Raw genomic sequence first — 25,238 nt, 5'->3', positions numbered from 1 at the left:
AAACTATAACTGTTGAAAATCCAGTCCTAGTCATTCTTCCCAGGTCACCAAGGCCCAGATTCAGGAAAGCACTTCAGCACATTCTTAAGACCCATGGACTTAAATGCTATTTATTCTGAAAATTAAGTATGTGCTTAAATAGCATTTAAATTCCTGGGTCTTAAGAATGTGCTGAAGTGCTTTCCTGAATAGGGATGCTTTTCTCAATTGAGGCCTAGATTGGCAGCTCAGAAGTGGAACCACAAGGATGGCCGTTTTAAAGTACCAATAAATACTGAGGTTCTTCCCCTTGTCAGGGAACAGTATAGGCTCAAAACACCATCTTTATTAATTCTGGAGTAAGGTATTACACAGAGTAAGTAAGGATGGCAGAACTGAAACCTTTGTTAGTAATCTGATCTAAAATCTCTCTCTCTCACACATACACATACACACACACACGCGTGCACTTTAGGTCCAATCCCTGAAATCAATGGCAAAACTCCCATAAACTTTCCTGGAAGTAGGATATGGACCTTATTTTTAATAGTATAAACTGAAGAGTAAATCCTTCCAGTTATTAGAGTAAATGTAAATAGTTAAGCAGAAGTAGCTAAGGCCACGTCTACATTATAAACATACCTCAGTATAACTACATTGCTCAGAGGTGTGAAAAATCCACAGTCCTGAGCGACACAGTTATCCAATCTAACCCTAGTACAGACAGCACTATGTCAACAGGAAGGCTTCTCCCCTTGACACACTGCCACTTCTCACAGAAGTGGATTAACTACATCAATGAGAGAAGCTCTCGTGTCAGCATACTAGCATCTTCAATGAAGCACTACAGTGGCGTTACTGCAGCATTTTAAGAGTAGACCTGCCTTTATAAAACATTGCAACCATAGGTATTTGTTAAAGAAGAAACAAAAGGACTTTTTATAAAAGGGATAGAAGGTGGGGAAAAATGTTATTTGTAATTGTAAATACAGATTATTTTTGAGTGGAAATAAAAATAACAATCACACATGGGAGCTGAGAGATGGTCTGATGCAAAACAGGAAAAGAAATTGGGAAAAATACCCCTACAATAAATTTTAAACAGAAAATTCACAAAATCTGTATTGCTACTGTACTAGGTGATGTTGCTATAAGCAGCCAAAGTTTAAAAAAAAAAGAAAAATGGGGATTATCGTTTTGAACACAGTAATAGTAAGGGTCACTTTTATAACTATAATGAACTCCTGGTCAAGCATTCTGCTGCCATACTGCCACTTCTTAGGTCACTGGAATCAGTTATCTTTCAGACAGGTCTTGCAACATGTTCAGATGTGATATTTCCCAAAATGTCAGACACAATTATTCTATGCAGTGTTGTAGCCATCTTGTTCCCAAGATATTAAAGACACAAAGTGGATGAGGTAATATCTTTTATTGGACCAACTTCAGTTGGGGAGAGCATACAGAGCTCTTCTTCAGCTCTGCAGACTTGTGTAAGTTCAAAAGCTTGTCTCCAACAGAAATTGGTCCAATAAAAGATATGACCTCACCCACCTTGTCTCTCCAGACACCATTATACTTACCAGAACCAGCAATCTTCCATCACACCCATAACAAGTGCACCAATGTGTTCTTTATGAAACAGATTAGAAAACCAAAACTATAATACGTTAAGAAAAACTGACTTCATTGTTCTCAAATGTGGGTTGCATTTTGGCAAAATTTCACAGTCTATGTTTTTATAGGGCTGTCCAATGTTTTCCACATTTCACATATAATTGTTTCAATGCTCATCCCTGTCTGTGGTTTTCTTTGCCATATTAAAAAGCAACTAAAGGGGTCTGGTTTCTGGTATGAACCAATGTTTACCAGTAAAAACATCCAGCCACAACTTAATTCAGGACTTACAATTATATGTCAGTTTTGTTTTTCTTAAGGCAATCATAATTTCCACAGTTGGTGCCATCATCTTTGCAATAAATGTGAGCAGTTTTCGTACTAGAATGCAAAGCAGAGCGGACAATCATGAATGAGCAAATTGAAAAATACCCAATACTGGATGCCTGATTAAATCCATAACTAACCATTTCTGCCACAGCGGCTTTTCCTTTCTGTTTCTCCTTTTCCAGTTCATCCTTTATATCCTTCAAGGATTCAATGGTTTTTGATAATTTGTCTTTGGTAACTGTAAGGTCTTTCAATAAAGTGTCTTTCTCCAACTTCATTTTCTGCAGCTCTAATGTTGCTGCTTGAATCTTGCCATCTAGTTCCTTATGTTGTTTATTTGTCTCTTGATTTAACTTCTCGAGGTCCCGTTTAAGGCTTTCTTTTTCTTCCCCTTGCTTTGATATTTGCTGTTTTGCTTGTTCCAGGGCATCAGATTTCTTCTCCAAATCCCATTTAGTACTAGATACACTGTGGAAATACAAAGGAAAGCAGTGAAATACAAAACTTTAAAAAATTATCCATAAGTTGTTTTGTGTAATTAAATCTACTCTCTATAATCAAATACATTAATTGTTCTTCTAATTTAAAACATGTTTTTTCAGATGATGTATTGATGTTTCGTTTCTACACTTAAATGAATGACACACTCTGAAGTTCCATTTTCAGGCTGGTGGTGGTTTTTTAAACATTATGCCTATGAACTACCCCTGGAGAGCTAATATGCAAATTGTAAATCAAGATGTATAAAACCGAAAATTAAGGTTTTTTAATCAGCAGATGTCTGAACAGTTTAATATATTCAGATCCATCAACTGGCAACATACCCTTTGGTTCTATGAAAGACAGTCTCACACACATTATTCCCAGACAGAGTTAAAAGTTGAGAGACTGACCTTCAACACAACAACATTACCAGATATGTTTTGTGATAGTTTTTGTTTGTGCTAAGTGCTGGAGAAATTGCATTTGTAATTAAGATTCCCCCACCAGCTTTAATGTTATCCTGTATCCCCACTCACTTTTCACCTATAGGTTGAATCTCCCTTGCCCATTTATCACACAAAACTTAAATCTGCTTAGTCAAGCATAGGAATTCCAATATTCTCATCTGTTCTATGATAATAGAATCTGCTCTTACCCATATATCAGATATAAGTGGTGATGGTGAATATCTCATTTATATACATATTAGAGATCTGAGCCCCATGCTGCAAAGGACCCCCTAATTTTTCAGAGGGTGGTATGATAATACAAGGTTGTTTGCTGATGACCAGCTTTCTGCTGCAGATACAACAAGTGGGACCTAGACAGAGTGTACAGAAGAGATGGAGGAAGTACATTGAGTGCATCTCAATCCACTCAGGTTAAGTCACGGTACTTGGTGACTCACCTATGGGGTGAAGGCTGATGGCTGAAGTGCAAGTCAAAAAGGCAACACTTATCTCCCCTGTGGGGGAAAGGATGCAGAAGCCCCCACTGAGGTGTAGGGCTACTCTAGCGTTTTAGGTGAGTTCTGGTGATCATTACGGTGAATAACTGATCATGAAGGTGAATAATAATTTCAATTCTAGACTAAGAGAATAAACATGCATTTGTTTGTTTTTATAGAACAATTCAAATTTGAATCTTGGTCTCTGGGTCTGAAAAGCAATGCATTAAATAGTGTTAGCATACACTTCTCTTTCTGCTTCAAGCTGTTTAATCAGTTCTGTTGTTCTGAGGCCTAGCTCTGTACACTGCTGCCGTTGCTGTTGTAGCTCCTGAAGGGCCTGTTCTTTGCTTGCTTTAACCTCAAGAATGTCAGTTTCAAGTTTCTGTAAAAGAAAAGAAAAAGCTACAGTTACCATAAAACAACCACCAGAGTGAAAAATCACTCAGTTGTTCATAAATGCCTCCAGCCTCCAGGCATAAAGGGGCTACAGCAGGGGTGAGGATCTCACCCCTAGTCTTCACATACATTTAAAATTAAATATATTTCTATATTTTAATGGATTCAAATATCTGTAAGATGCTTAAAATACGGTAATCTAAAAATAACCCAGTAATTTATAAATGGAACATACTCCACCTCTGGGCAATTGTATACACTTCTCATGTTACCGTATTCTGTATTTTTCCTCCTGCCTCAAATGTAAGACACTGAAGATGTGTGTACATTAGGGGCTGATCCTGCAAACACTTATGCACTTGAATAAATATATAACCACCAATATGAGAGTTTTGAATTTAGGAAGTGGTCTATGTCTCATCTCTTAATATTCTCCATGAATTATATTCAGAGTTGCAATTGGCGGAGAAGGAGGCTGGGGCAGTGGAGGCTGTTATGGCATAACCCCACTTTCTCATTCATCAGCTGAAAAAGGAAACACTGGGAAAAGAGAACACCATCAACACCACTTTTTAGGTGGCTGGCCATCCTCCTCCTGCAATTTCCACACTGCTGTTACCATGCATTATGAAACAATTTTGTTGCTTTACATGGTGAAAGCTAGTTTTATAAACTCAAGTTCTTCATTTCTGAATACAAACCTTAAGCTGTCCCTCTAGCTCCTCCGTTTTCTGTTCTAAATAAAGATGTTTCTCTTTATACTCTTTAAGACTGGCTTCCAGCTGTGTACAATATTCTTGCTTGTCGTGCAGCTTAGCCGTAACCTGATCTAACTGAGTGTTGACCTTATTTAACTCCTATGAAGTAAAATATAATTGAAAATGGTTACTTTTATTAAGGGATGAGTATTTTTAAAATTATTAAAGAGTTCTCTAAACACATGCCTAAATATTACTTGTCTAAAATGTTCAGATGAAATTTTAAAAAAACGTACACGTTATACTGGAGAAAAATAGCATATTCAATAGCTTATTCTTTTCATAGAATCATAGAATATCAGGGTTGGAAGGGACCCCAGAAGGTCATCTAGTCCAACCCCCTGCTCAAAGCAGGACCAAGTCCCAGTTAAATCATCCCAGCTAGGGCTTTGTCAAGCCTGACCTTAAAAACCTCTAAGGAAGGAGATTCTACCACCTCCCTAGGTAACGCATTCCAGTGTTTCACCACCCTCTTAGTGAAAAAGTTTTTCCTAATATCCAATCTAAACCTCCCCATTGCAACTTGAGACCATTACTCCTCGTTCTGTCATCTGCTACAATGAGAACAGTCTAGAGCCATCCTCTTTGAAACCCCCTTTCAGGTAGTTGAAAGCAGCTATCAAATCCCCCCTCATTCTTCTCTTCTGCAGACTAAACAATCCCAGCTCCCTCAGCCTCTCCTCATAAGTCATGTGCTCTAGACCCCTAATCATTTTCGTTGCCCTTCGTTGTACTCTTTCCAATTTATCCACATCCTTCCTGTAGTGTGGGGCCCAAAACTGGACACAGTACTCCAGATGAGGCCTCACCAGTGTCGAATAGAGGGGAACGATCACGTCCCTCGATCTGCTCGCTATGCCCCTACTTATACAACCCAAAATGCCATTGGCCTTCTTGGCAACAAGGGCACACTGCTGACTCATATCCAGCTTCTCGTCCACTGTCACCCCTAGGTCCTTTTCCGCAGAACTGCTGCCGAGCCATTCGGTCCCTAGTCTGTAGCGGTGCATTGGATTCTTCCATCCTAAGTGCAGGACCCTGCATTTATCCTTATTGAACCTCATTAGATTTCTTTTGGCCCAATCCTCCAATTTGTCTAGGTCCTTCTGTATCCTATCCCTCCCCTCCAGCGTATCTACCACTCCTCCCAGTTTAGTATCATCCGCAAATTTGCTGAGAGTGCAATCCACACCATCCTCCAGATCATTTATGAAGATATTGAACAAAACGGGCCCCAGGACCGACCCCTGGGGCACTCCACTTGACACCGGCTGCCAACTAGACATGGAGCCATTGATCACTACTCGTTGAGCCCGACAATCTAGCCAGCTTTCTACCCACCTTATAGTGCATTCATCCAGCCCATACTTCCTTAACTTGCTGACAAGAATGCTGTGGGAGACCGTGTCAAAAGCTTTGCTAAAGTCAAGAAACAATACATCCACTGCTTTCCCTTCATCCACAGAACCAGTAATCTCATCATAAAAGGCGATTAGATTAGTCAGGCATGACCTTCCCTTGGTGAATCCATGCTGACTGTTCCTGATCACTTTCCTCTCCTCTAAGTGCTTCAGGATTGATTCTTTGAGGACCTGCTCCATGATTTTTCCAGGGACTGAGGTTAGGCTGACCGGCCTGTAGTTCCCAGGATCCTCCTTCTTCCCTTTTTAAAGATGGGCACTACATTAGCCTTTTTCCAGTCATCCGGGACTTCCCCCGTTCGCCACGAGTTTTCAAAGATAATGGCCAAGGGCTCTGCAATCACAGCCGCCAATTCCTTCAGCACTCTCGGATGCAATTCGTCCGGCCCCATGGACTTGTGCACGTCCAGCTTTTCTAAATAGTCCCTAACCACCTCTATCTCTACAGAGGGCTGGCCATCTCTTCCCCATTTGTGTTGCCCAGCACAGCAGTCTGGGAGCTGACCTTGTTAGTGAAAACAGAGGCAAAAAAAGCATTGAGTACATTAGCTTTTTCCACATCCTCTGTCACTAGCTTGCCTCCCTCATTCAGTAAGGGGCCCACACTTTCCTTGGCTTTCTTCTTGTTGCCAACATACCTGAAAAAACCCTTCTTGTTACTCTTGACATCTCTTGCTAGCTGCAGCTCCAGGTGCGATTTGGCCCTCCTGATATCTTTCCTACATGCCCGAGCAATATTTTTATACTCTTCCCTGGTCATATGTCCAAGCTTCCACTTCTTGTAAGCTTCTTTTTTATGTTTAAGATCCGCTAGGATTTCACCATTAAGCCAAGCTGGTCGCCTGCCATATTACTATTCTTTCGACTCATCGGGATGGTTTGTCCCTGTAACCTCAACAGGGATTCCTTGAAATACAGCCAGCTCTCCTGGACTCCCTTCCCTTTCATGTTAGTCCCCCAGGGGATCCTGGCCATCTGTTCCCTGAGGGAGTCAAAGTCTGCTTTCCTGAAGTCCAGGGTCCGTATCCTGCTGCTTACCTTTCTTCCCTGCGTCAGGATCCTGAACTCAACCAACTCATGGTCACTGCCTCCCAGATTCCCATCCACTTTTGCTTCCCCACTAATTCTACCCGGTTTGTGAGCAGCAGGTCAAGAAAAGCGCTCCCCCTAGTTGGCTCCCCTAGCACTTGCACCAGGAAATTGTCCCCTACGCTTTCCAAAAACTTCCTGGATTGTCTATGCACCGCTGTATTGCTCTCCCAGCAGATATCAGGAAAATTAAAGTCACCCATGAGAATCAGGGCATGCGATCTAGTAGCTTCCGTGAGTTGCCGGAAGAAAGCCTCATCCACCTCATCCCCCTGGTCCGGTGGTCTATAGCAGACTCCCACCATGACATCACTCTTGTTGCACACACTTCTAAACTTAATCCAGAGACACTCAGGTTTTTCCACAGTTTCGTACCGGAGCTCTGAGCAGTCATACTGCTCCCTTACATACAGTGCTACTCCCCCACCTTTTCTGCCCTGCCTGTCCTTCCTGAACAGTTTATAACCATCCATGACTGTACTCCAGTCATGTGAGTTATCCCACCAAGTCTCTGTTATTCCAAATTGCTTTTAAGGCAGAACTTTTTCATGCTGTGAATCACACCTTCATAAAGAGATTGTCTTAAAGAACAACTCCTCTCCCATTCATAATCACATAGTATTCTTGTGGCAACTACACCAATTACGTGCATGGGAACATAATATTAACCTATTTGTAGCAGTCAATTAAATTTAGCAGGAACAAGGACAGCCAATACCATGTGACCAGTCAACTCTCCACAGACTCCAATGGTTTGCGGATCATAGTTTGAAAACTTTTGGTTCAACATGGAACAATATTATTCTCTATCAGAAATGGACCACATAATGCTGATAGTCAAAAGACCCACGCGTTTTATGGTGAGCTGGACCTAACTTGTGCGACACTCTGATGCAAGAGACTGACAAATTTGTCAGCAGCTTCATTTAAAATAAAATATGGGAGATTTTTAATTAAATATGAAAATGAAAAATGCAATCTCTACAGAAGGACTTGTGCTATTTATATTGATATTCAATTCCCCACCCAAGAAGGCATGGGAGGCGATGTTAGTTTTTGAAGTGGTTTGGATGTTTCTGCTGAAATAATCAGCAGAAAAACAATTAATCATGTTGACAGTTAATTTGTTATCATTCGTTTTCAATATTAGCACCCCAATGAGACGTGCTGATTTAGGGATGGAGTGCACACAGATTTGTACCAAAATAAATTAAATTGGTTTTAATTCATCCCTTTTTTATTTTACTGCAAGTATGTGTGTGTACACAGTTATTTTGGAATAAAATATTTCTTCATTTAACTGAAGTTTTCTTTTTTATCTTGAATCTGCAGACTCCAGAAAAACAACACTGCTTTGTTTTACACTCAGTATACTTTGTAAAGTCACAATTTTTGTTTCTGTAAAGAAACAATTCTGTTACAATATGGAAGTTTAGATTCTAGAGTACATTTCTGCAGCAGGGGTGAATTCCACAGTCAATTCCATGCATTACAATACACAGGGCCCTGCTTATAACAAACAGGACAAAATATATCACATATTCAAATACTCTGAATAATGTCTCCAATGCAAATGCAAATCCACAAGGACTTGGATTTTTTTCCCAAACCAAATTGTCCTTTTTGTTTTGTACGCAGGTTATCTTAGATGATCTAGTAGCATTAATTTCTCCTACCTGTTGTTTATCTTGCAGCGCATTCTGGGCTGTGTCCAAATGATTCTGAAGATCTGCTCTTTGAGCAGCTTTTGATGCTTCTGCTGAAAGTAGTAATTCAGTCTTTGCTTTTATCTGAAAAGAAGAGTGTTACAATGTTTGTAATGTGAAAGAATTCTTGATTGCCACTGCTTTTAACTCAAATTTTCTTCATACTAACAAGCGCTTTAATACTAGCTATTTATTGCTAATTATTAGTAATTCTGACATGATGAAATGTTGGACACAGCTAAAACACAAGTTATCATAAAGTTTAGACAGCTGAAGACAGAATGGAACAAAATAAAATAAAGTTATGAGTAACTGTTCTTCTCTGAAGGCAGGTCTACACTACGGGGTTAAGTCCACCTAAGTTACGCAATTCCAGCTATGTGAATAACTTAGCTGGAGTCGCCATAGCTTTGGTCGACTTATTACAGTGTCTGAACTGCACTGGGTCAACGGGAGAAACTCCCCCATCAGCTTAGCTTATGCTTCTCATTTTGGTGGAATAATGGAGTTGATGGGAGAGCGAACTGAGGTCAATTTAGTGGGTCTTCATTAGACCCACTACATCAACACCCGGTGGATCAATTGCCACACCGTGGATCCACGATAAGTGTAGACATACCCTGAATTATGGATTCCAATCCAGCTCTCCTTTTAGTCAAGGGAAATCTTTTAATTGACTACAAGTTGGATTGGACACAAGTTACTTCGACACATTCATACTCTAGTTGTTGTGTGTTTTGGGGACCCAGAAATTATATGCGGATACCTTAAACAACAACCAGATGCTCTGATGCATGCACTATCTCTGACTGAGACTACACAGATAGGTACAATGTACCCTCTCTTCCTCAGTTCTTAACTGTCTGACTGAGAAAATAGAATCATAGACTTTAAAGTCAGAAGGGACCATTAAGATCATCTAGTCTGACCTCCTGCACAACGCAGGCCACAGAATCTCACCCACTCACTCCTGTAACAAACCTGTAACCTATGTCTAAGCTATTGAAGTCCTCAAATTGTAGTTTAAAGACTTCAAGGTGCAGAGAATCTTCCAGCAAGTGACCTGTGTCTCACGCTGTAGAGGAAGGCAAAAAACCCCCAAGGCCTCTGCCAATCTGCCCTGGAGAAAAATTCCTTCCCAACCCCAAATATGGTGATCAGCTAAACCCTGAACATGTGGGCAAGACTCACCAGCCAGACACCCAGGAAAGAATTCTCTGGAGTAACTCAGATCCCACCCCATCTAACATCCCATCACAGGCCCTTGGGCATATCTACCGCTAATAGTTGAAGATCAATTAATTGCCAAAATTAGGCTATCCCATCATATCATCCCTTCCATAAACTTATCAAGCTTAGTCTTGAAGCCAGATATATCTTTTGCCCCCACTGCTTCCCTTGGAAGGCTGTTCCAGAACTTCACTCCTCTGATGGTTAGAAACCTTCATCTAATTTCAAGTCTAAATTTCCTGATGGCCAGTTTATATCCATTTGTTCTTGTGTCCACATTGGTACTGAGCTTAAATAATTCCTCTCCCTCCCTGGTATTTATCCCTCTGATATATTTAGAGAGAGCAATCATATCTCCCCTTAGCCTTCTTTTGGTTAGGCTAAACAAGCCAAGTTCCTTGAGTCTCCTTTCATAAGACAAGTTTTCCATTCCTCGGATCATCCTAGTAGCCCTTCTCTGTACCTGTTCCAGTTTGAATTCATCCTTCTTAAACATGGGAGACCAGAACTGCACACAGTATTCCAGATGAGGTCTCACCAGGGCCTTGTATAATGGTACTAACACCTCCTTATCTCTACTGAAAATGCCTCGCCTGATGCATCCCAAGACCGCATTAGCTTTTTTCACGGCCATATCACATTGGTGGCTCATAGTCATCTTCTGATCAACCAATACTTCAAGGTCCTTCTCCTCCTCTGTTACTTCCAACTGATGAGTCCCCAGTTTATAACAAAAATTCTTGTTATTAATCCCTAAATGCATGACCTTGCACTTTTCACTATTAAATTTCATCCTATTACTATTACTCCAGTTTACAAGGTCACCCAGATCTTCCTGTATGATATCCCGGTCCTTCTCTGTATTGGTAATACCTCCCAGCTTTGTGTCATCCGCAAACTTTATTAGCACACTCCCACTTCTTGTGCCAAGTTCAGCAATAAAATAATTAAATAAGATTAGGGAAGGAACAATCAGTTGCACACATAAAAAATGGGAAATGACTGCCTAGGAAGGAGTACTGCGGAAAAGGATCTTGGGGTCATAGTGGACCACAAGCTAAATATGGGTTAACAGTGTAAAGCTGTTGCAAAAAAAGCGAACATCATTCTGGGATGTATTATCAGGAGTTTTGTAAGCAACACCTGAGGAGTAATTCTTCCACTCTACTCCATGCTGATTAGGCCTCAACCGGAGTATTGTGTCCAGTTCCATCCCAAGACCGCATTAGCTTTTTTCACGGCCATATCACATTGGTGGCTCATAGTCATCTTCTGATCAACCAATACTTCAAGGTCCTTCTCCTCCTCTGTTACTTCCAACTGATGAGTCCCCAGTTTATAACAAAAATTCTTGTTATTAATCCCTAAATGCATGACCTTGCACTTTTCACTATTAAATTTCATCCTATTACTTTACTCCAGTTTACAAGGTCATCCAGATCTTCCTGTATGATATCCTGGTCCTTCTCTAAATTGGCAATACCTCCCAGCTTCATGTCATCCGCAAACTTTATTAGCACATTTCCGCTTCTTGTGCCAAGGTCAGTAATAAAAAGATTAAATAAGATTGGTCCCAAAACCAGTCCCTGAGGAACTCCACTAGTAACCTTCCAGCCTGAGAGTTCATCATTCAGTGTTACCCGTTATAGTCTCCCCTTTAACCAGTTCCTTATCCACCTTTCAATTTTCATATTGATCCCCATGTTTTCCAATTTAGCTAATAATTCCCCATGTAGAACCGTATCAAATGACTTACTGAAATCAAAGTAAATTAGATCCACTCCATTTCCTTTGTCTAAAAAATCTGTTACCTTCTCAAAGAAGGAGATCAGGTTGGTTTAACGCGATCTACCTTTTGTAAAACCATGTTGTATTATGTCCCAATTACCATTGACCTCAATGTCCTTAATTACTTTCTCCTTCAAATTTTTTTCCAAGACCTTGCACTCTTCAGATGTTAAACTAACAGGACTCTAGTTACCCAGATCACTTTTTTTTCCCTTTCTTAAAAATAGGAACTATTTTAGCAATTCTCAAGTCATAAATAGAATCTGAATGGCAGACATGAAGGGTGTGTCAGTGTGGATCTGTATGGCAATTTTCAGAGATCTCCAGCTACTGGTAAGTTAGCTATTTTTCTCCCTGATTAAAGGTTCCATCCTGATCTTACTCAAAGCAATGGCAAAACTCCCATTTGATTTAATGGGAGCAACATCAAAGCCTAAACGGTTTTCATGGATTCCCACCCCTATGGAAATCAGTGATCTACATACACCTGGAACTAATAGAAGGGCTGAGCAGTAATAATGATCATTATGAACCATATCCCAAATACTAGAAGGATCTGCTTCCCACATTTCAGAAATGGACACTTTATCAAGACAAGTCTTAGACTATCTGCCAAACCTCTGGTCAAATGTACCTTATTCCTTCTGGGACCTGAATATAAGCCTTCTTGGGACTTCAAAGTACTCAGGCCTGATCTATGCTAGGAAATTAGGTGAGTCTAACTATGTTACATTCAGGAGTGTGAAAAATCCACACCCCTGAGCGATGCAGTTAAACCAACCAAACCCTGGTGTGGACAGCACTAGGCTGACAGGAGAATACCACCTCTAAGGAAGGTGGAGTACCTATGCCAATGGGAGAAGCCTTCCTGTCAGCATAGGTAGTGTCTTTTCTGAAGTACTATGGCAGCGCTGCTGCAGCATTTTAAGTGTAGACAAGCCCTCAGTCTCTCTCAATTGTGATTAAGTCCCCTTTGGAACTTTTGCTTGACTGCTTTAGACAAAAAACCCCAAACTCAGTAAAATATAAACCCACTTCAAAAATCAGTAATCTACTAAAATTCTGGGTAGTGTCAGGTTCTTCATGACCCTGCTTTGACAGATTCTCACTCTTGCATGTGGACTATAGAACCAAAAAAACAGTTTTCAGATAGGCTTCTTAGCCTTGGTACACACAGCAAGTCTGAGGCTTTTAAGGAGACATAACTTCTCCTACCTCGACTCTTTGGTGGTGTTGTTTTTTTGGTGTGTTGTTTTTTGGCTGCAATCCTTATATCTTATCTTATCCAGCTGATGTCTTGCTGGATTGTATCTTGCTTATTGCACTTTATTTGGCCATTTTTTGCTCACAAAACAAGCAAACTTTAATAGAAACTTAGCCTACTAGCCTTGTATATTCAACAAAGGCCAACTTTTTCCACAATGAAATGCAGATGGATTTTTTTCATTAGCATACGGTACAAAGGCAAATTACCTGTAAATCAAGCTGGGATACTTTCTCTTTGCTTTCATTTAGCTGACTATTTAGTTCACCAATGCTTGTTTCTAGGGAGAGCACACGGTCTTGAGCAGCTCTCAGATGTGCCTTCTGCTCTTGCACCTGCTCATGCAAATTCTCTTGGGCTTGTTTATGGCTTTCCGACTGATTCTTCAGCTTTTCTGTTAGCTGAGTTACCTACAATATAAATAAGCTGCCAATTAAAAGTCCAAGGGCAAAATTAAAAACACCCTAAAATTCAAAAGATGTTGTCTTGGTTACGAAGCCCCAATACTGATCAACTTCACCACTTATTGATTCTACAAAGTTTCTCTTTCTGGACAACAACAGTGCATTTATTTTTTGTGTGCAATACATTAGTCACCCCAACTTTTAAAAGCATAACTATTTTGACAAGAAATTGAAAGGCAGCAAGCATGATCACTCTCATATAACACTGTAAGTGTGCATCCTTTTGTGTGTGCCCAGTTAGTGTTAGCTAGGTTGAGAGATAAATGAGGATGGTTGAGTCTTACTTTATTTATAAGAAAAATAACGTAAACACATCCTGGAGGCACCAATTGTGGTTCAATAGTTAGGCTGAGTTGAGCTTTGCACTGAAGGCCTGGACTCAACCCTTTGGTTATGTATTATTGCCCCTTTTCCACCTAAGTGGATAGTCATAGTCTGGGGCCCTGGGGAGGTTCCAGCTGGAAGTAGAATTTGATGGTATTTTATTTGCTGCATTCCTGTTTATTGGAAGGAATGTTCAAAGTGATGGGCCTCTGAATACAGAAGGAACCAAGAACAAAAGAGCAGTTTCTAAGCTTACAGCCCACAAACCTCTTTAGCCAACAACAATCCAAAAGCTCTCTAGCTTTTTTCATCGTCACAGGCTCCTGCTTGGCTTTCTTGCCTCTCCTTTTCTCTGTTCTTGTCTGCTCTCCATTTCTGTGTGCTCCCACCCTTACTTCCTCCCACACATTCCTGGTCACAATACCCAGTAAAACCCTCTACCCACATGGTGCTAGATTCTGGGCAGATGCTATTGGGCTTTATTTTGCATGTTTACACATCAATTTGAATGAGGTTTTAGCTTGACACATAAGGTTATGAGCTGGGAAAAACAGTATGAAAAATGCAATATACAGCACTTGCTCCTTGAATATAGAATGTATTTGCCAAGAATTTACAAGTAAATCCATTAATAGAAAAGTATATACATTTGATTGTATCCCTCTCCCTCCACCTTTCATGTTTCACCTGTCTTCTTAAGGCCTGACCATGCAAACACTTATGCTCATGCTTTTCATTACACAACATGAGTAGTCCTGCTGACATGTGTATAAATGTTCATATGATCAGTACCTTGGATTATAAACTCTTCAGGATAAGGGTATATCCACCTGGCCATTAACACTAATGTGAGTTACATGTGGCCATCCAGAAAACAATATATCCCTATCAATGTAATCTTTGTCCATTTCAAAGCTCTATGTCTGCAGTAAACATGAACCGAACTCCATTTAATTCATATTAGTATTCTATATATTGTGTATGTTTTATGATAACATTACAGCAAGTATGTCAAAAAAAATCCATTAATTACTCACAAAAAAATTGACATGTGTTTGCTACCAAAATATTTTTCAAGTAGCTCATAAAAGACACAGGTGTTCCTTCCATTGCAAACAGGTAACAGCTGGTATTGGGAACTAGTACATTTCTATCTTATTTGTTCCAGTAGCATACACTAAGGACTATATGCCAGAGAACTCACATTCAGCTCTAATTACTACTAATGTTTGCACATATGCTGGGAAAGGAGAACACGGTGTTCTAATAACCTTTGTTAGTAAGGGTGCAACAATATTACCATATTGGTATTTTAAACAGTTACTAAAAAAATTCCTCTAGTACAAAAGAGTCACTAACATACAATCATATTACCTTTTGCAAAAATATGAAGTAAAAATTGTATGCACAAGTAGTAGTAATTTCAGCATAGCTTTTTAAAAAAAATATGTCTATATACATACACATATATATTTTAAAAGATTATGCAGCTAAAATTACTTTAAAAATACCTTAAAAATATCTAATAATGTACCTTTCAGATGCTACACTGTGATTGTACTTTCCACTTCAAAGAACTTTTCATTAAATCATATTCAGTGTATGTTATGTGTTTTCTTGTTCAAATAGGTTATCAGTTAGATTTCCACAAAGGTAAGAAAAACTAATAATAAATCATTTTGATTGTATGTATACACACCATCCTTCATATCCAAGTGCACAACTTGTGCACCTGGATGTGAAGCAACAAAATGTAATGCTATCAGAACAAGAAGGAGGGGTGGAGGGGGGAAAATCACAGAAATCTTGTGAATTTCATAAAAAGATGCTAAAGCAATACTGTATCCAAAAAAGAGCAAAGTACAGTGGAGGCTGAAGCTGCAGAAGGGGAGATGGAAACAAAGGAGACTCTTCTTACACAAACTTTCTTAAGGGTATTGGAGATTTCTGCATTTCTTACCTGCTCTTGCAAAGTATGGTTTTTCTCCTGCAGCTGGTTAAGAACTGCAGTTTCTCCCTCCCCTGCTTGAATTTTCGCATACAAGTCCTCTCTTTCTTTTTCTAACAGGGTTATGTTCTCTCTACTCTTTTGTAGCAAGGCCTCAAGGTTTTGAATTTTTTGGTCCTTATCTCCAATCTGACGCAGTACTTGTTCCAAATCATTCTAAAAATGCATTAAATAGTTTCTTTAAGTATAGGGACCTTAAAAGTTATTCCTGATGCATGAAATGTTAGATATCAAATTTCACAAATACTTACTACATATTCTATTTTGAAATTATAAATTCCTTCAATGTTATTTAATTAAAAAAGAAAATGGTAATACATTAGGAAATTGTACCACTTGTTTACATGTTGCAATGCACCAGCAATATTAACTGCTGTAATACACTAGTTTGAAAGAATGTGCATTGTTTTTTTTTACCTGGGCTTCTCGGAGTTTTGCTGTAGTGCTTTGCTGAAGAGTCTGTTGCTCCTGATGCTGCTGTTTTGCTTTATCTAACTGATGCTGTAATTCAGTGCAATTTGCTGCTTTTTCCTTTAGCTTAAAAAAACAGTCACGGACTGTTGACTGAAAACTGACAAGCACAATTCAGTAGTTCAATAACATTTATCATTTACTCTAATACTGAAAGACTACACTAAGCAGTTTAACATTTCAAACAGATGTAAAAGTAGTAATTTGTCATACCAGTTCTATAGCAAAGAACGAACACAGCACTGAAGTACTTCTCAACACTGACAGTAGGCAAATTCTAAAGAACAAAACCTACCTCATGTGTCAGACAGGCATTATATTACATCTTAACACCAAACTGTTAAAGGAGATTTAGTCTTTTTTCTCATGGATAAGGTAGAGTTGAAGAAATTTATATTCATAACATATACTAAGTGCTAATTATCATTAGCAGTTTTAGTAGCAACTTAGGTCTGGTCCACACTACAGACTTGCACTGGTATAACTACGTCGCTCAGAGGTGTGAAAAATCCACACCCCCGTGCGATGTAGTTACACAGACCTAATCCCCGGTTTAGACAGCACTATGTTGGTGGGAGGCCTTCTCCCGTCAGCATAGCTACTGCCTCTAAGGGAGGTGGATTAACTATGCCAACAGGACAGCTCTTTCCCATCAGCATAGAGCGTCTTCATTAAAGCGCTGCAGCAGAGCAGCTGCATCAGTGCAGTTGTGCCGGTGCAGCGTTTTAAGTATACACTTGCCCTTATGGTCTACTTACCTTAACAAACTTTCTGGAGCCAACATGCAAAGCATTGCACAGTGTTAGCTGTATGACTCTCATTAAAGTTAAAGGCCATGTCTACACTACCTGCTGGATTGGCGGGCAGTGATCGATCTATTGGGGATCGATTTATCTCATCTAGTGTAGATGCGATAAATCGATCCCCGATCGCTCTGCCATCGACTCCGGAACTCCACCACAGCGAGAGGCAGAAGCGGAGTCAACAGGGGAGCGGTGGCTGTCGATCCCGCACCGCGAGGACGCAAAGTAAGTGATTCTAAATCAATCTAAGATATGTCAACTTCAGCTACGTTATTCTCGCACCTGAAGTTGCGTATCTTAGATTGATTCCCCGCCCAGCGTAGACCAGGCATAAGAGTGGTAAATTCTCAAAGTTTTACATTGCAGTTTAGAGATGTCTGCTAAACCGCAGTGTAAAACTTTGAAAACGTACCACACTTAGAGGTTTGGCACGTCTGCATATAGCTAATATAAACAGTTCAACAACAAATATTTGTTACGAAGGCCTGGTCTACACTAGGGGAGGGGATCAACCTAAGATACGCAACTTCAGCTACAAGAATAGCATAGCTTAAGTCAACGTATCTTAGGTCGACTTACCTCACGTCCTCACGGCGCGGGGTAGACTTCCGCCACTCCCCCCATCGACTCCACTTCCACCTCTCGCCAATCCGGAGGGTAGTGTAAACATACCCTAAGTAAACATACCCTAAGTACCCTATTGCAAAAAACTTGACCTATTAATAGAGTAGTAAAATTAGTTTTCTGACACCAATTCCCCCCTACACATTATTCACTATAATCACTATTACTTCTTCAGTTGAACCCTGATCCCATAAAAAGATATGCACACACAAAACTCTGCTATGCACGTGTCTGACCAATGAGGAGACAAGATACTTTCAAAGCTGGAGGGGGGAGAAACAAAGGTTCTCTCTGTCTGTGTGATGCTTTTGCCGGGACCAGAGCAGGAATGCAGGTCAGAACTCCTGTAGAGAGTTAATAAGCAATCTAGTTAGATATGCGTTAGATTCTGTTTTGTTTAAATGGCTGATAAAATAAGTTGTGCTGAATGGAATGTGTATTCCTGTTTTTGTATCTTTCTGTAACTTAAGGTTTTGCCTAGAGGGATTCTCTATGTCTTCGCAAAAAGAAAAGGAGTACTTGTGGCACCTTAGAGACTAACAAATTTATTAGAGCATAAGCTTTCGTGAGCTACAGCTCACTTCATCGGATGCATTTGGTGGAAAAAGCAGAGGAGAGCTGTAGCTCACGAAAGCTTATGCTCTAATAAATTTGTTAGTCTCTAAGGTGCCACAAGTACTCCTTTTCTTTTTGCGAATACAGACTAACACGGCTGCTACTCTGAAACCTCTCTATGTCTTGAATCTGATTACCCTGTAAGGTATTTACCATCCTGATTTTACAGAGGTGATTCTTTTATTTTTTCTTTAATTAAAATTCTCTTTTAAGAACCTGATTGCTTTTTCATTGTTCTTAAGATCCAAGGGGTTGGGTCTGTGCTCACCTATGCAAATTGGTGAGGATTTTTATCAAGCCTTCCCCAGGAAAGGGGGTGTAGTGCTTGGGGGAATATTTTGGGAGGGAGACGTTTCCAAGTGGGCACTTCCCCTGTTCTCTGTGTAACACTTTGGTAGTGGCAGCGTTTAACCTAAGTTGGTAAGAATAAGCTTAGGGGGTCTTTCATGCAGGTCCCCACATCCCTAGAGTTCAGAGTGGGGAAGGAACCTTGACATGGTGAAAGGGTTTTTCCTCTGGCCAGGAGGGATTTAAAGGTGTTTACCCTTCCGTTTATATTTATGACAGCAAAGCATAAGTTTCTGTGCATGTAGATCTTTTTGCATGCTCAGACCCTTAGCCTCAAAGTCCTCAAGTGCAAGAGCCATATCCTTTATTTATCTGTAAAGCACCTCGCACATTTAGGCTCTAGGCAAGGAAATAATTCTTTAGCCTTCAAAAAACAAAAAGGTAACCATCACATAGACTATTTTGCCAAAAGAAAAATAGCGGATTTTTTTTAATGAGGATTTTGAGAAAATGCAATTAAGTTTTAACAAACTTAGTCAAAGTTGTCAGGTGGACACAAACTATGTAAACACCAACATGAGAAGGATGTTGCAAGTAGAATACACAAAACACCACTACAACAAAGGTGAAATCTGATCATGTGTATTACTCCTACCTGTTCTTCAGCACGAGAAAGTTTTAACTGCAGATCAGCCACCTGCTGTTCCTTGTCCATCAGTTTTTCACTAGAGAGTTGTCTCTGTTCTTTAAGTCGACCATGTGCTTCCCCTAGCTGGCGTTCTGTCTCCAGAAGTTTACTGTGCAACTGGAAGAAAATACTGGTCTCAGTTTTCCAGCCACTACACTGTACTTCAGACTCATTATCCACATAATATAGTAATTTTCATCATGCTTTTAATCACACAAGAATAGTAGGACTAAAACATGTTGGGAATTATTCTCATAAACCTGAGCTAAATCATACCAGCCAAGTGCAAGTGCAGGCTCAAAGGAGGTGGTACTTTCAAAAGGTGGGAAATGAGTCAATGCAGAAGCATCCTCACCCCTTTATAACAGGCCCTTTATATGAGCTATGTGGCCTTACATGGAGCAAAGCCAGGATTAAATTCCATCCCCCACCAAATGCATAAAATATTTATCATGTAAAATAGCGATGACTAAATCAACACCTTACATACAGCTCAAAGTAAATCAGCATGCCCATGCTCTCCAATGGCCTATGCTCTAAGTTTTTACTAGCTACGCTGGTTCCAGTACCACAGTGTTCTGCATTATCTGGGCCAGTGGGACTTGTGTTTTCGGCTCACCACAAATGCCTGGCATTCCTCCACTACAGGGAGGCTGATGTATGGATTCTCCCTATAAGATGTCCTAGATCTTTAGGAGTATTCTGTGGTCACATGCCCTTTTTTTAGCTTACTCCCCAACTCCTCCCATAGGACCTGTAACTCACTCTCTTGGATCGGCTGATGCATGGGAAACTTCCCCGGAGAGTACAAAGTAAGGACTCTATCATCAGCTAAAGGAGCTGAGGGGTTTCTTTTACAGCTATTTGCTATAAACAAGCATCCATTCAAACAAATTTTTCTTCCCTCTGAAACCTCTAGCTGTTATTTTAGGCTTTTGGTTACCTGCTTTTTGGTTACCACTCCTACACACTACTGAATCCCTACCGACATATACATGTGCGCTTCCATTTTGTGAATTCAGAAAGAGCAACAGGTAAGTACAGAGTAAGACAGAAGTATTTCAATGCAAAACATTGAATGGGTGAAACCTTAGAGTAGAAAAACTACTTCCACCTAACTGGAGCACTTAGAGATAAAAATATCTGAAGCTAAGTTATTTCTCTTTTATAAGTCCACACTATTAACCACTAAAAGAAAAGGAGTACTTGTGGCACCTTAGAGACTAACAAATTTAGTTAGTCTCTAAGGTGCCACAAGTACTCCTTTTCTTTTTGCGAATACAGACTAACACGGCTGCTACTCTGGAACCTGTCACTATTAACCACTGTAAATTTAAAATTATTCCACCTGTGGCTGATGGACTATTACTAATTGTGACATAGTAACACTAGTAATCAGTGTGAGTGACTGGAGGCAAGAAGTTGTGGTAAATTGTTAATGTAATTTCCTTCTAAAAATATGCATAAGAGTTGAGTAAACTTGGGAAAGTTTGCAACAACAGCTTAACCACTGGATGTCATTTGTACCCTAAAGCCAGGAGAAAACACCAAAGGTAGGAAGAAAGCTCCAGAAAAAAAAAAACAGAAGTATAACAACATTTTACATGTTACAGAAATAAAGGTCAGACTTTGTGTAAACACATATGTTTATAAACAATGTATAAAGGGTCAATAAATAATTAGTAGGTTTTATAAGTCTGTTGGAGACATGAGTAGTAGCATGTGTTGTAGATGGTTACAAATATGTAATCTATTAAAAAAATTCTATAAAAAGGAAAATAAGGACAACCCAGGGAACTACAGACCAGTAAGCTTAACTTCTGTACCTGGAAAGATAATGGAGTAAATAATTAAGTAATCAATTTGGAAACATCTAGAGATAATAAGGTGATAAGTGACAGTCAAAAAAAACCCATGTCAAACCAACCAGATAGCTTTCTTTGACAGGGTAACAAGCTTTGTGGATGGGGGGAAGCGGTAGACGTGGTATATCTTGACTTCAGTAAAGCTTTTGATACTGTCTCGCATGACATTCTCATAAAAAAAACTAGGGAAATGCAACCTAGATGGAGCTACTATAAGGTGGGTGCAAAACTGGTTGGAAAAGCATTACCAAAGAGTAGTTATCAATGCTTCACAGTCATGCTGGAAGGGCATAACGAGTGGGGTCCCGCAGGGATCAGTTCTGGGTTCGGTTCTGTTCAACATCTTCATCAATGATTTAGACAATGGCATAGAGAGTACATTTATAAAGCTTGTGGATGATATCAAGCTGGGAGGGATTATAAGTGCTTTGGAGGATAGGATTAAAATTCAAAATGATCTGGACAAACTGGAGAAATGGTTTGAAGTAAATAGGATGATATCCAATATGGACAAATGCAAAGTAGTCCATTTAGATTAATAGATTCATAGACGTTAAGGTCAGAAGGGACCATTATGATTGTCTAGTCTGACCTCCTGCACAACACAGGCCACAAAATCTCACCCACCCACTTCTGTAATAAACCCCTAACCTATGTCTGAACTATTAAAGTCCTCAAATCGTGGTTTAAAGACTTCAAGGTGCAGAGAATCCTCCAGCAAGTGACCTGTGTCTCACGCTGTAGAGGAAGGCAAAAAACCCCCAAGGCCTCTGCCAATCTGCCCTGGAGAAAAATTCCTTCCCAACCCCAAATATGGTGATCAGCTAAACCCTGAACACGTGGGCAAGACTCACCAGCCAGACACCCAGGAAAGAATTCTCTGGAGTAACTCAGATCCCACCCCATCTAACATCCCATCACAGGCCATTGGGCATATCTACCGCTAATAGTTGAAGATCAATTAATTGCCAAAATTAAGCTATCCCATCATATCATCCCTTCCATAAACTTATCAAGCTTAGTCTTGAAGCCAGAAATATCTTTTGCCCCCACTGCTTCCCTTGGAAGGCTGTTCCAGAACTTCACTCCTCTGATGGTTAGAAACCTTTGTCTAATTTCAAGTCTAAACTTCCTGATGGCCAGTTTATATCCATTTGTTCTTGTATCCACATTGGTACTGAGTTTAAATAATTCCTCTGGCTCCGTGGTATTTATCCCTCTGATATATTTAGAGAGGGCAATCATATCCCACCTCAGCCTTCTTTTGGTAGGCTAAACGAGCCAAGTTCCTTGAGTCTCCTTTGATAAGACAGGTTTTCCCATTCCTCGAATCATCCTAGTAGCCCTTCTCTGTACCTGTTCCAGTTTGAATTCATCTTTCGCAAGATGAATGAGAGACCAGAACTGCACACAGTATTCCAGATGAGGTCTCACCAGGGCCTTGTATAACGGTACTAACACCTCCTTATCTCTACTGGAAATGCCTCGCCTGATGCATCCCAAGACCGCATTAGCTTTTTTCATGGCCATATCACATTGGCGGCTCATAGTCATCTTCTGATCAACTAATACTCTGAGGTTCTTCTCCTCCTCTGTTACTTCCAACTGATGAGTCCCCAGTTTATAACAAAAATTCTTGTTATTAATCCCTAAATGCATGACCTTGCACTTTTCACTATTAAATTTCATCCTATTACTATTACTCCAGTTTACAAGGTCACCCAGATCTTCCTGTATGATATCCCGGTCCTTCTCTGTATTGGTAATACCTCCCAGCTTTGTGTCATCCGCAAACTTTATTAGCACACTCCCACTTCTTGTGCCAAGTTCAGCAATAAAATAATTAAATAAGATTAGGGAAGGAACAATCAGTTGCACACATAAAAAATGGGAAATGACTGCCTAGGAAGGAGTACTGCGGAAAAGGATCTTGGGGTCATAGTGGACCACAAGCTAAATATGGGTTAACAGTGTAAAGCTGTTGCAAAAAAAGCGAACATCATTCTGGGATGTATTATCAGGAGTTTTGTAAGCAACACCTGAGGAGTAATTCTTCCACTCTACTCCATGCTGATTAGGCCTCAACCGGAGTATTGTGTCCAGTTCTGGGTGCTATATTTCAGGAAGGATGTGGACAAACTGGAGACGGTCCAAAGAGTGACAAAAATGATTAAAGGTCTAGAAAACATGACCTATGAGGGAAGATTGAAAAAACTGGGTTTGTTTCATCTGGAAAAGAGAAGACTGAGAGGGGACATGATAACAGTTTTCAAATACATAAAAGACTGTTACAAGAAGGAGGGAGAAGAATTGTTTTTCTTAACCTCTGAGGACAGGACAAGAGGCAACGGGAGGTTTAGGCCAGACATTGGAAAAAAATTGCTAACTGTCAGGGTGGTTAAGCACTGGAATATATTGCCTAGGGAGGTTGTAGAATCTCCATCATTGGAGATTTTTAAGAGCAGGTTAGACAAACACCTGTTAGGAATGGTCTAGACCAGTGCTTCTCAAGCTATCTGATGTGGGGGACCGGCAATTTTTTTTTTCCAGTGTGCACGCAGACTGGCAGCTGATGGCTCGCGGATCAGCACCAGTCCACGGACCACCACTTTGAGTAGCACTGGTCTAAATAATACTTTGTCCTTCCACGAGTCCAGGGGACTGGACTAGATGACCTCTCAAGGTCCCTTCCAGTCCTATGATTCTATGTTAGAAGAAGGGGCTATAGATGGTTACAAGCCATGGTTATATGCAACTTATTGACCTATTGGATTCTAACAAGCTATATAAATTGATTAACCATTTATTTAAAAAACACTAGAAACCTTTATAAAGGTCCCTTTAATACAAAATGTGATCAAAATATATTTTATTTTTTCCTGTAAGATACTGCTAAGCACAATACCTATTTTCTGCTTTAATGCCACAAAAAATTAATCTATAGAAGCAAGAGGCAGAGTACATGGCCAAGAGCTCTTAAATCATTGATTTCTGTGGGAAATGGTGTGGCGTCGTGTGGACATGTGATGAACTTTAAGCTAATAGAGCTGTATAAACCAAGACATTACCATAGCGAGTAGAATATAGTTATTACTGATCTTACTTATAAAGAAAAAATATCTCTCAGTTAAAAAGGTATGACAAATAAGCAGGCTAACATGTTCAAAGATTCATAATAAAAACAATATTTATTAGCAGCTATCACTTCTTAGGAAAAGAGAGGGTTATATTTTCCTTCTCTCCTCTCCTGCTGCATCCCACCACTCCGCACCCCTCAATTACTGTCTCAGAGCCTTCCACGTGCAAACATCCGTGTGTGGAACATTGTTCTAATCTCTCTTTGCCTAACCAAACCATCAGCCTCTCCTCTTTCAAATAACTCAGTGAAACCCACTTCTGCCATGTCACCTCAAAAAAGTGTATTGTACAGACACAGACTTAACCAATCCACAGAGATGTGCACATATCAAAAACTGAGAAACTGGATCATCTCTTTATTGAAACCTTTTTTTTTCTCCCCCCATCTCTCAACTGTTTGTTACTCTCTCTTATCACATCACATAAAAAATTAAGTCCTGATCCTGCAATGAGCTGCATGCAAGCACACGGATACACCCAAGTCATTACAAGATCAGGGCCAGGACCAAGTTATGTTTTTATATTCTCTGTTATGCACACTTTTGGGTTCTCCATAAACAAGTGAAACCATCAACTGCACTTTCAGAGTCCTTTTCCAGTCATTATCAAGCAAAATGGAAACAAAATAGAGAAACCGTACTTTTTAAAACTACTGTATCAGAAGTGTTAACATTACTTAAGACAGCAAATCTGTGAGTGACGAGCATTTCCTGCTGAAGACTAAGGGACAACCTTGTAATGTTCTGAGATCTCCAACTGCTGGCTAGAATGTCAGTTGAGGGTGTCCAGTACCTTGCAGAAGCACATGGAACTCTCCAGGATCTGGGCCGACAACTGTTTGAGACAATTTTGATAAGAGAGCACATGGGCTTCCTCCACTAATGAGTGAGGTGGGTTACCATATAAACCATGTTTAGCCATACAGCAAATGCCAATTCAT

The 25,238-nt window shown here is 40.0% G+C and overlaps 1 protein-coding gene across 1 annotated transcript in view; it reads right to left on the bottom strand.

Annotated features, from left to right (window-relative positions):
• Nucleotides 1–25,238, bottom strand: part of EEA1 (early endosome antigen 1) — a 140,665-nt gene that overhangs the window by 31,933 nt on the left and 83,494 nt on the right. Inside the window, 8 exon segments of the mRNA XM_038401122.2 lie at nt 2,064–2,394; nt 3,601–3,740; nt 4,456–4,611; nt 8,699–8,812; nt 13,220–13,420; nt 15,759–15,962; nt 16,224–16,343; nt 19,263–19,412. Of these exon segments, the coding sequence (XP_038257050.2) occupies nt 2,064–2,394; nt 3,601–3,740; nt 4,456–4,611; nt 8,699–8,812; nt 13,220–13,420; nt 15,759–15,962; nt 16,224–16,343; nt 19,263–19,412 (1,416 nt within the window).

This window comes from Dermochelys coriacea, chromosome 1 (assembly GCF_009764565.3).
Source record: "Dermochelys coriacea isolate rDerCor1 chromosome 1, rDerCor1.pri.v4, whole genome shotgun sequence".
In the NCBI taxonomy this organism is placed as follows: domain Eukaryota; kingdom Metazoa; phylum Chordata; order Testudines; family Dermochelyidae; genus Dermochelys; species Dermochelys coriacea.
This window is presented reverse-complemented; position numbering and strand designations above follow the sequence as displayed.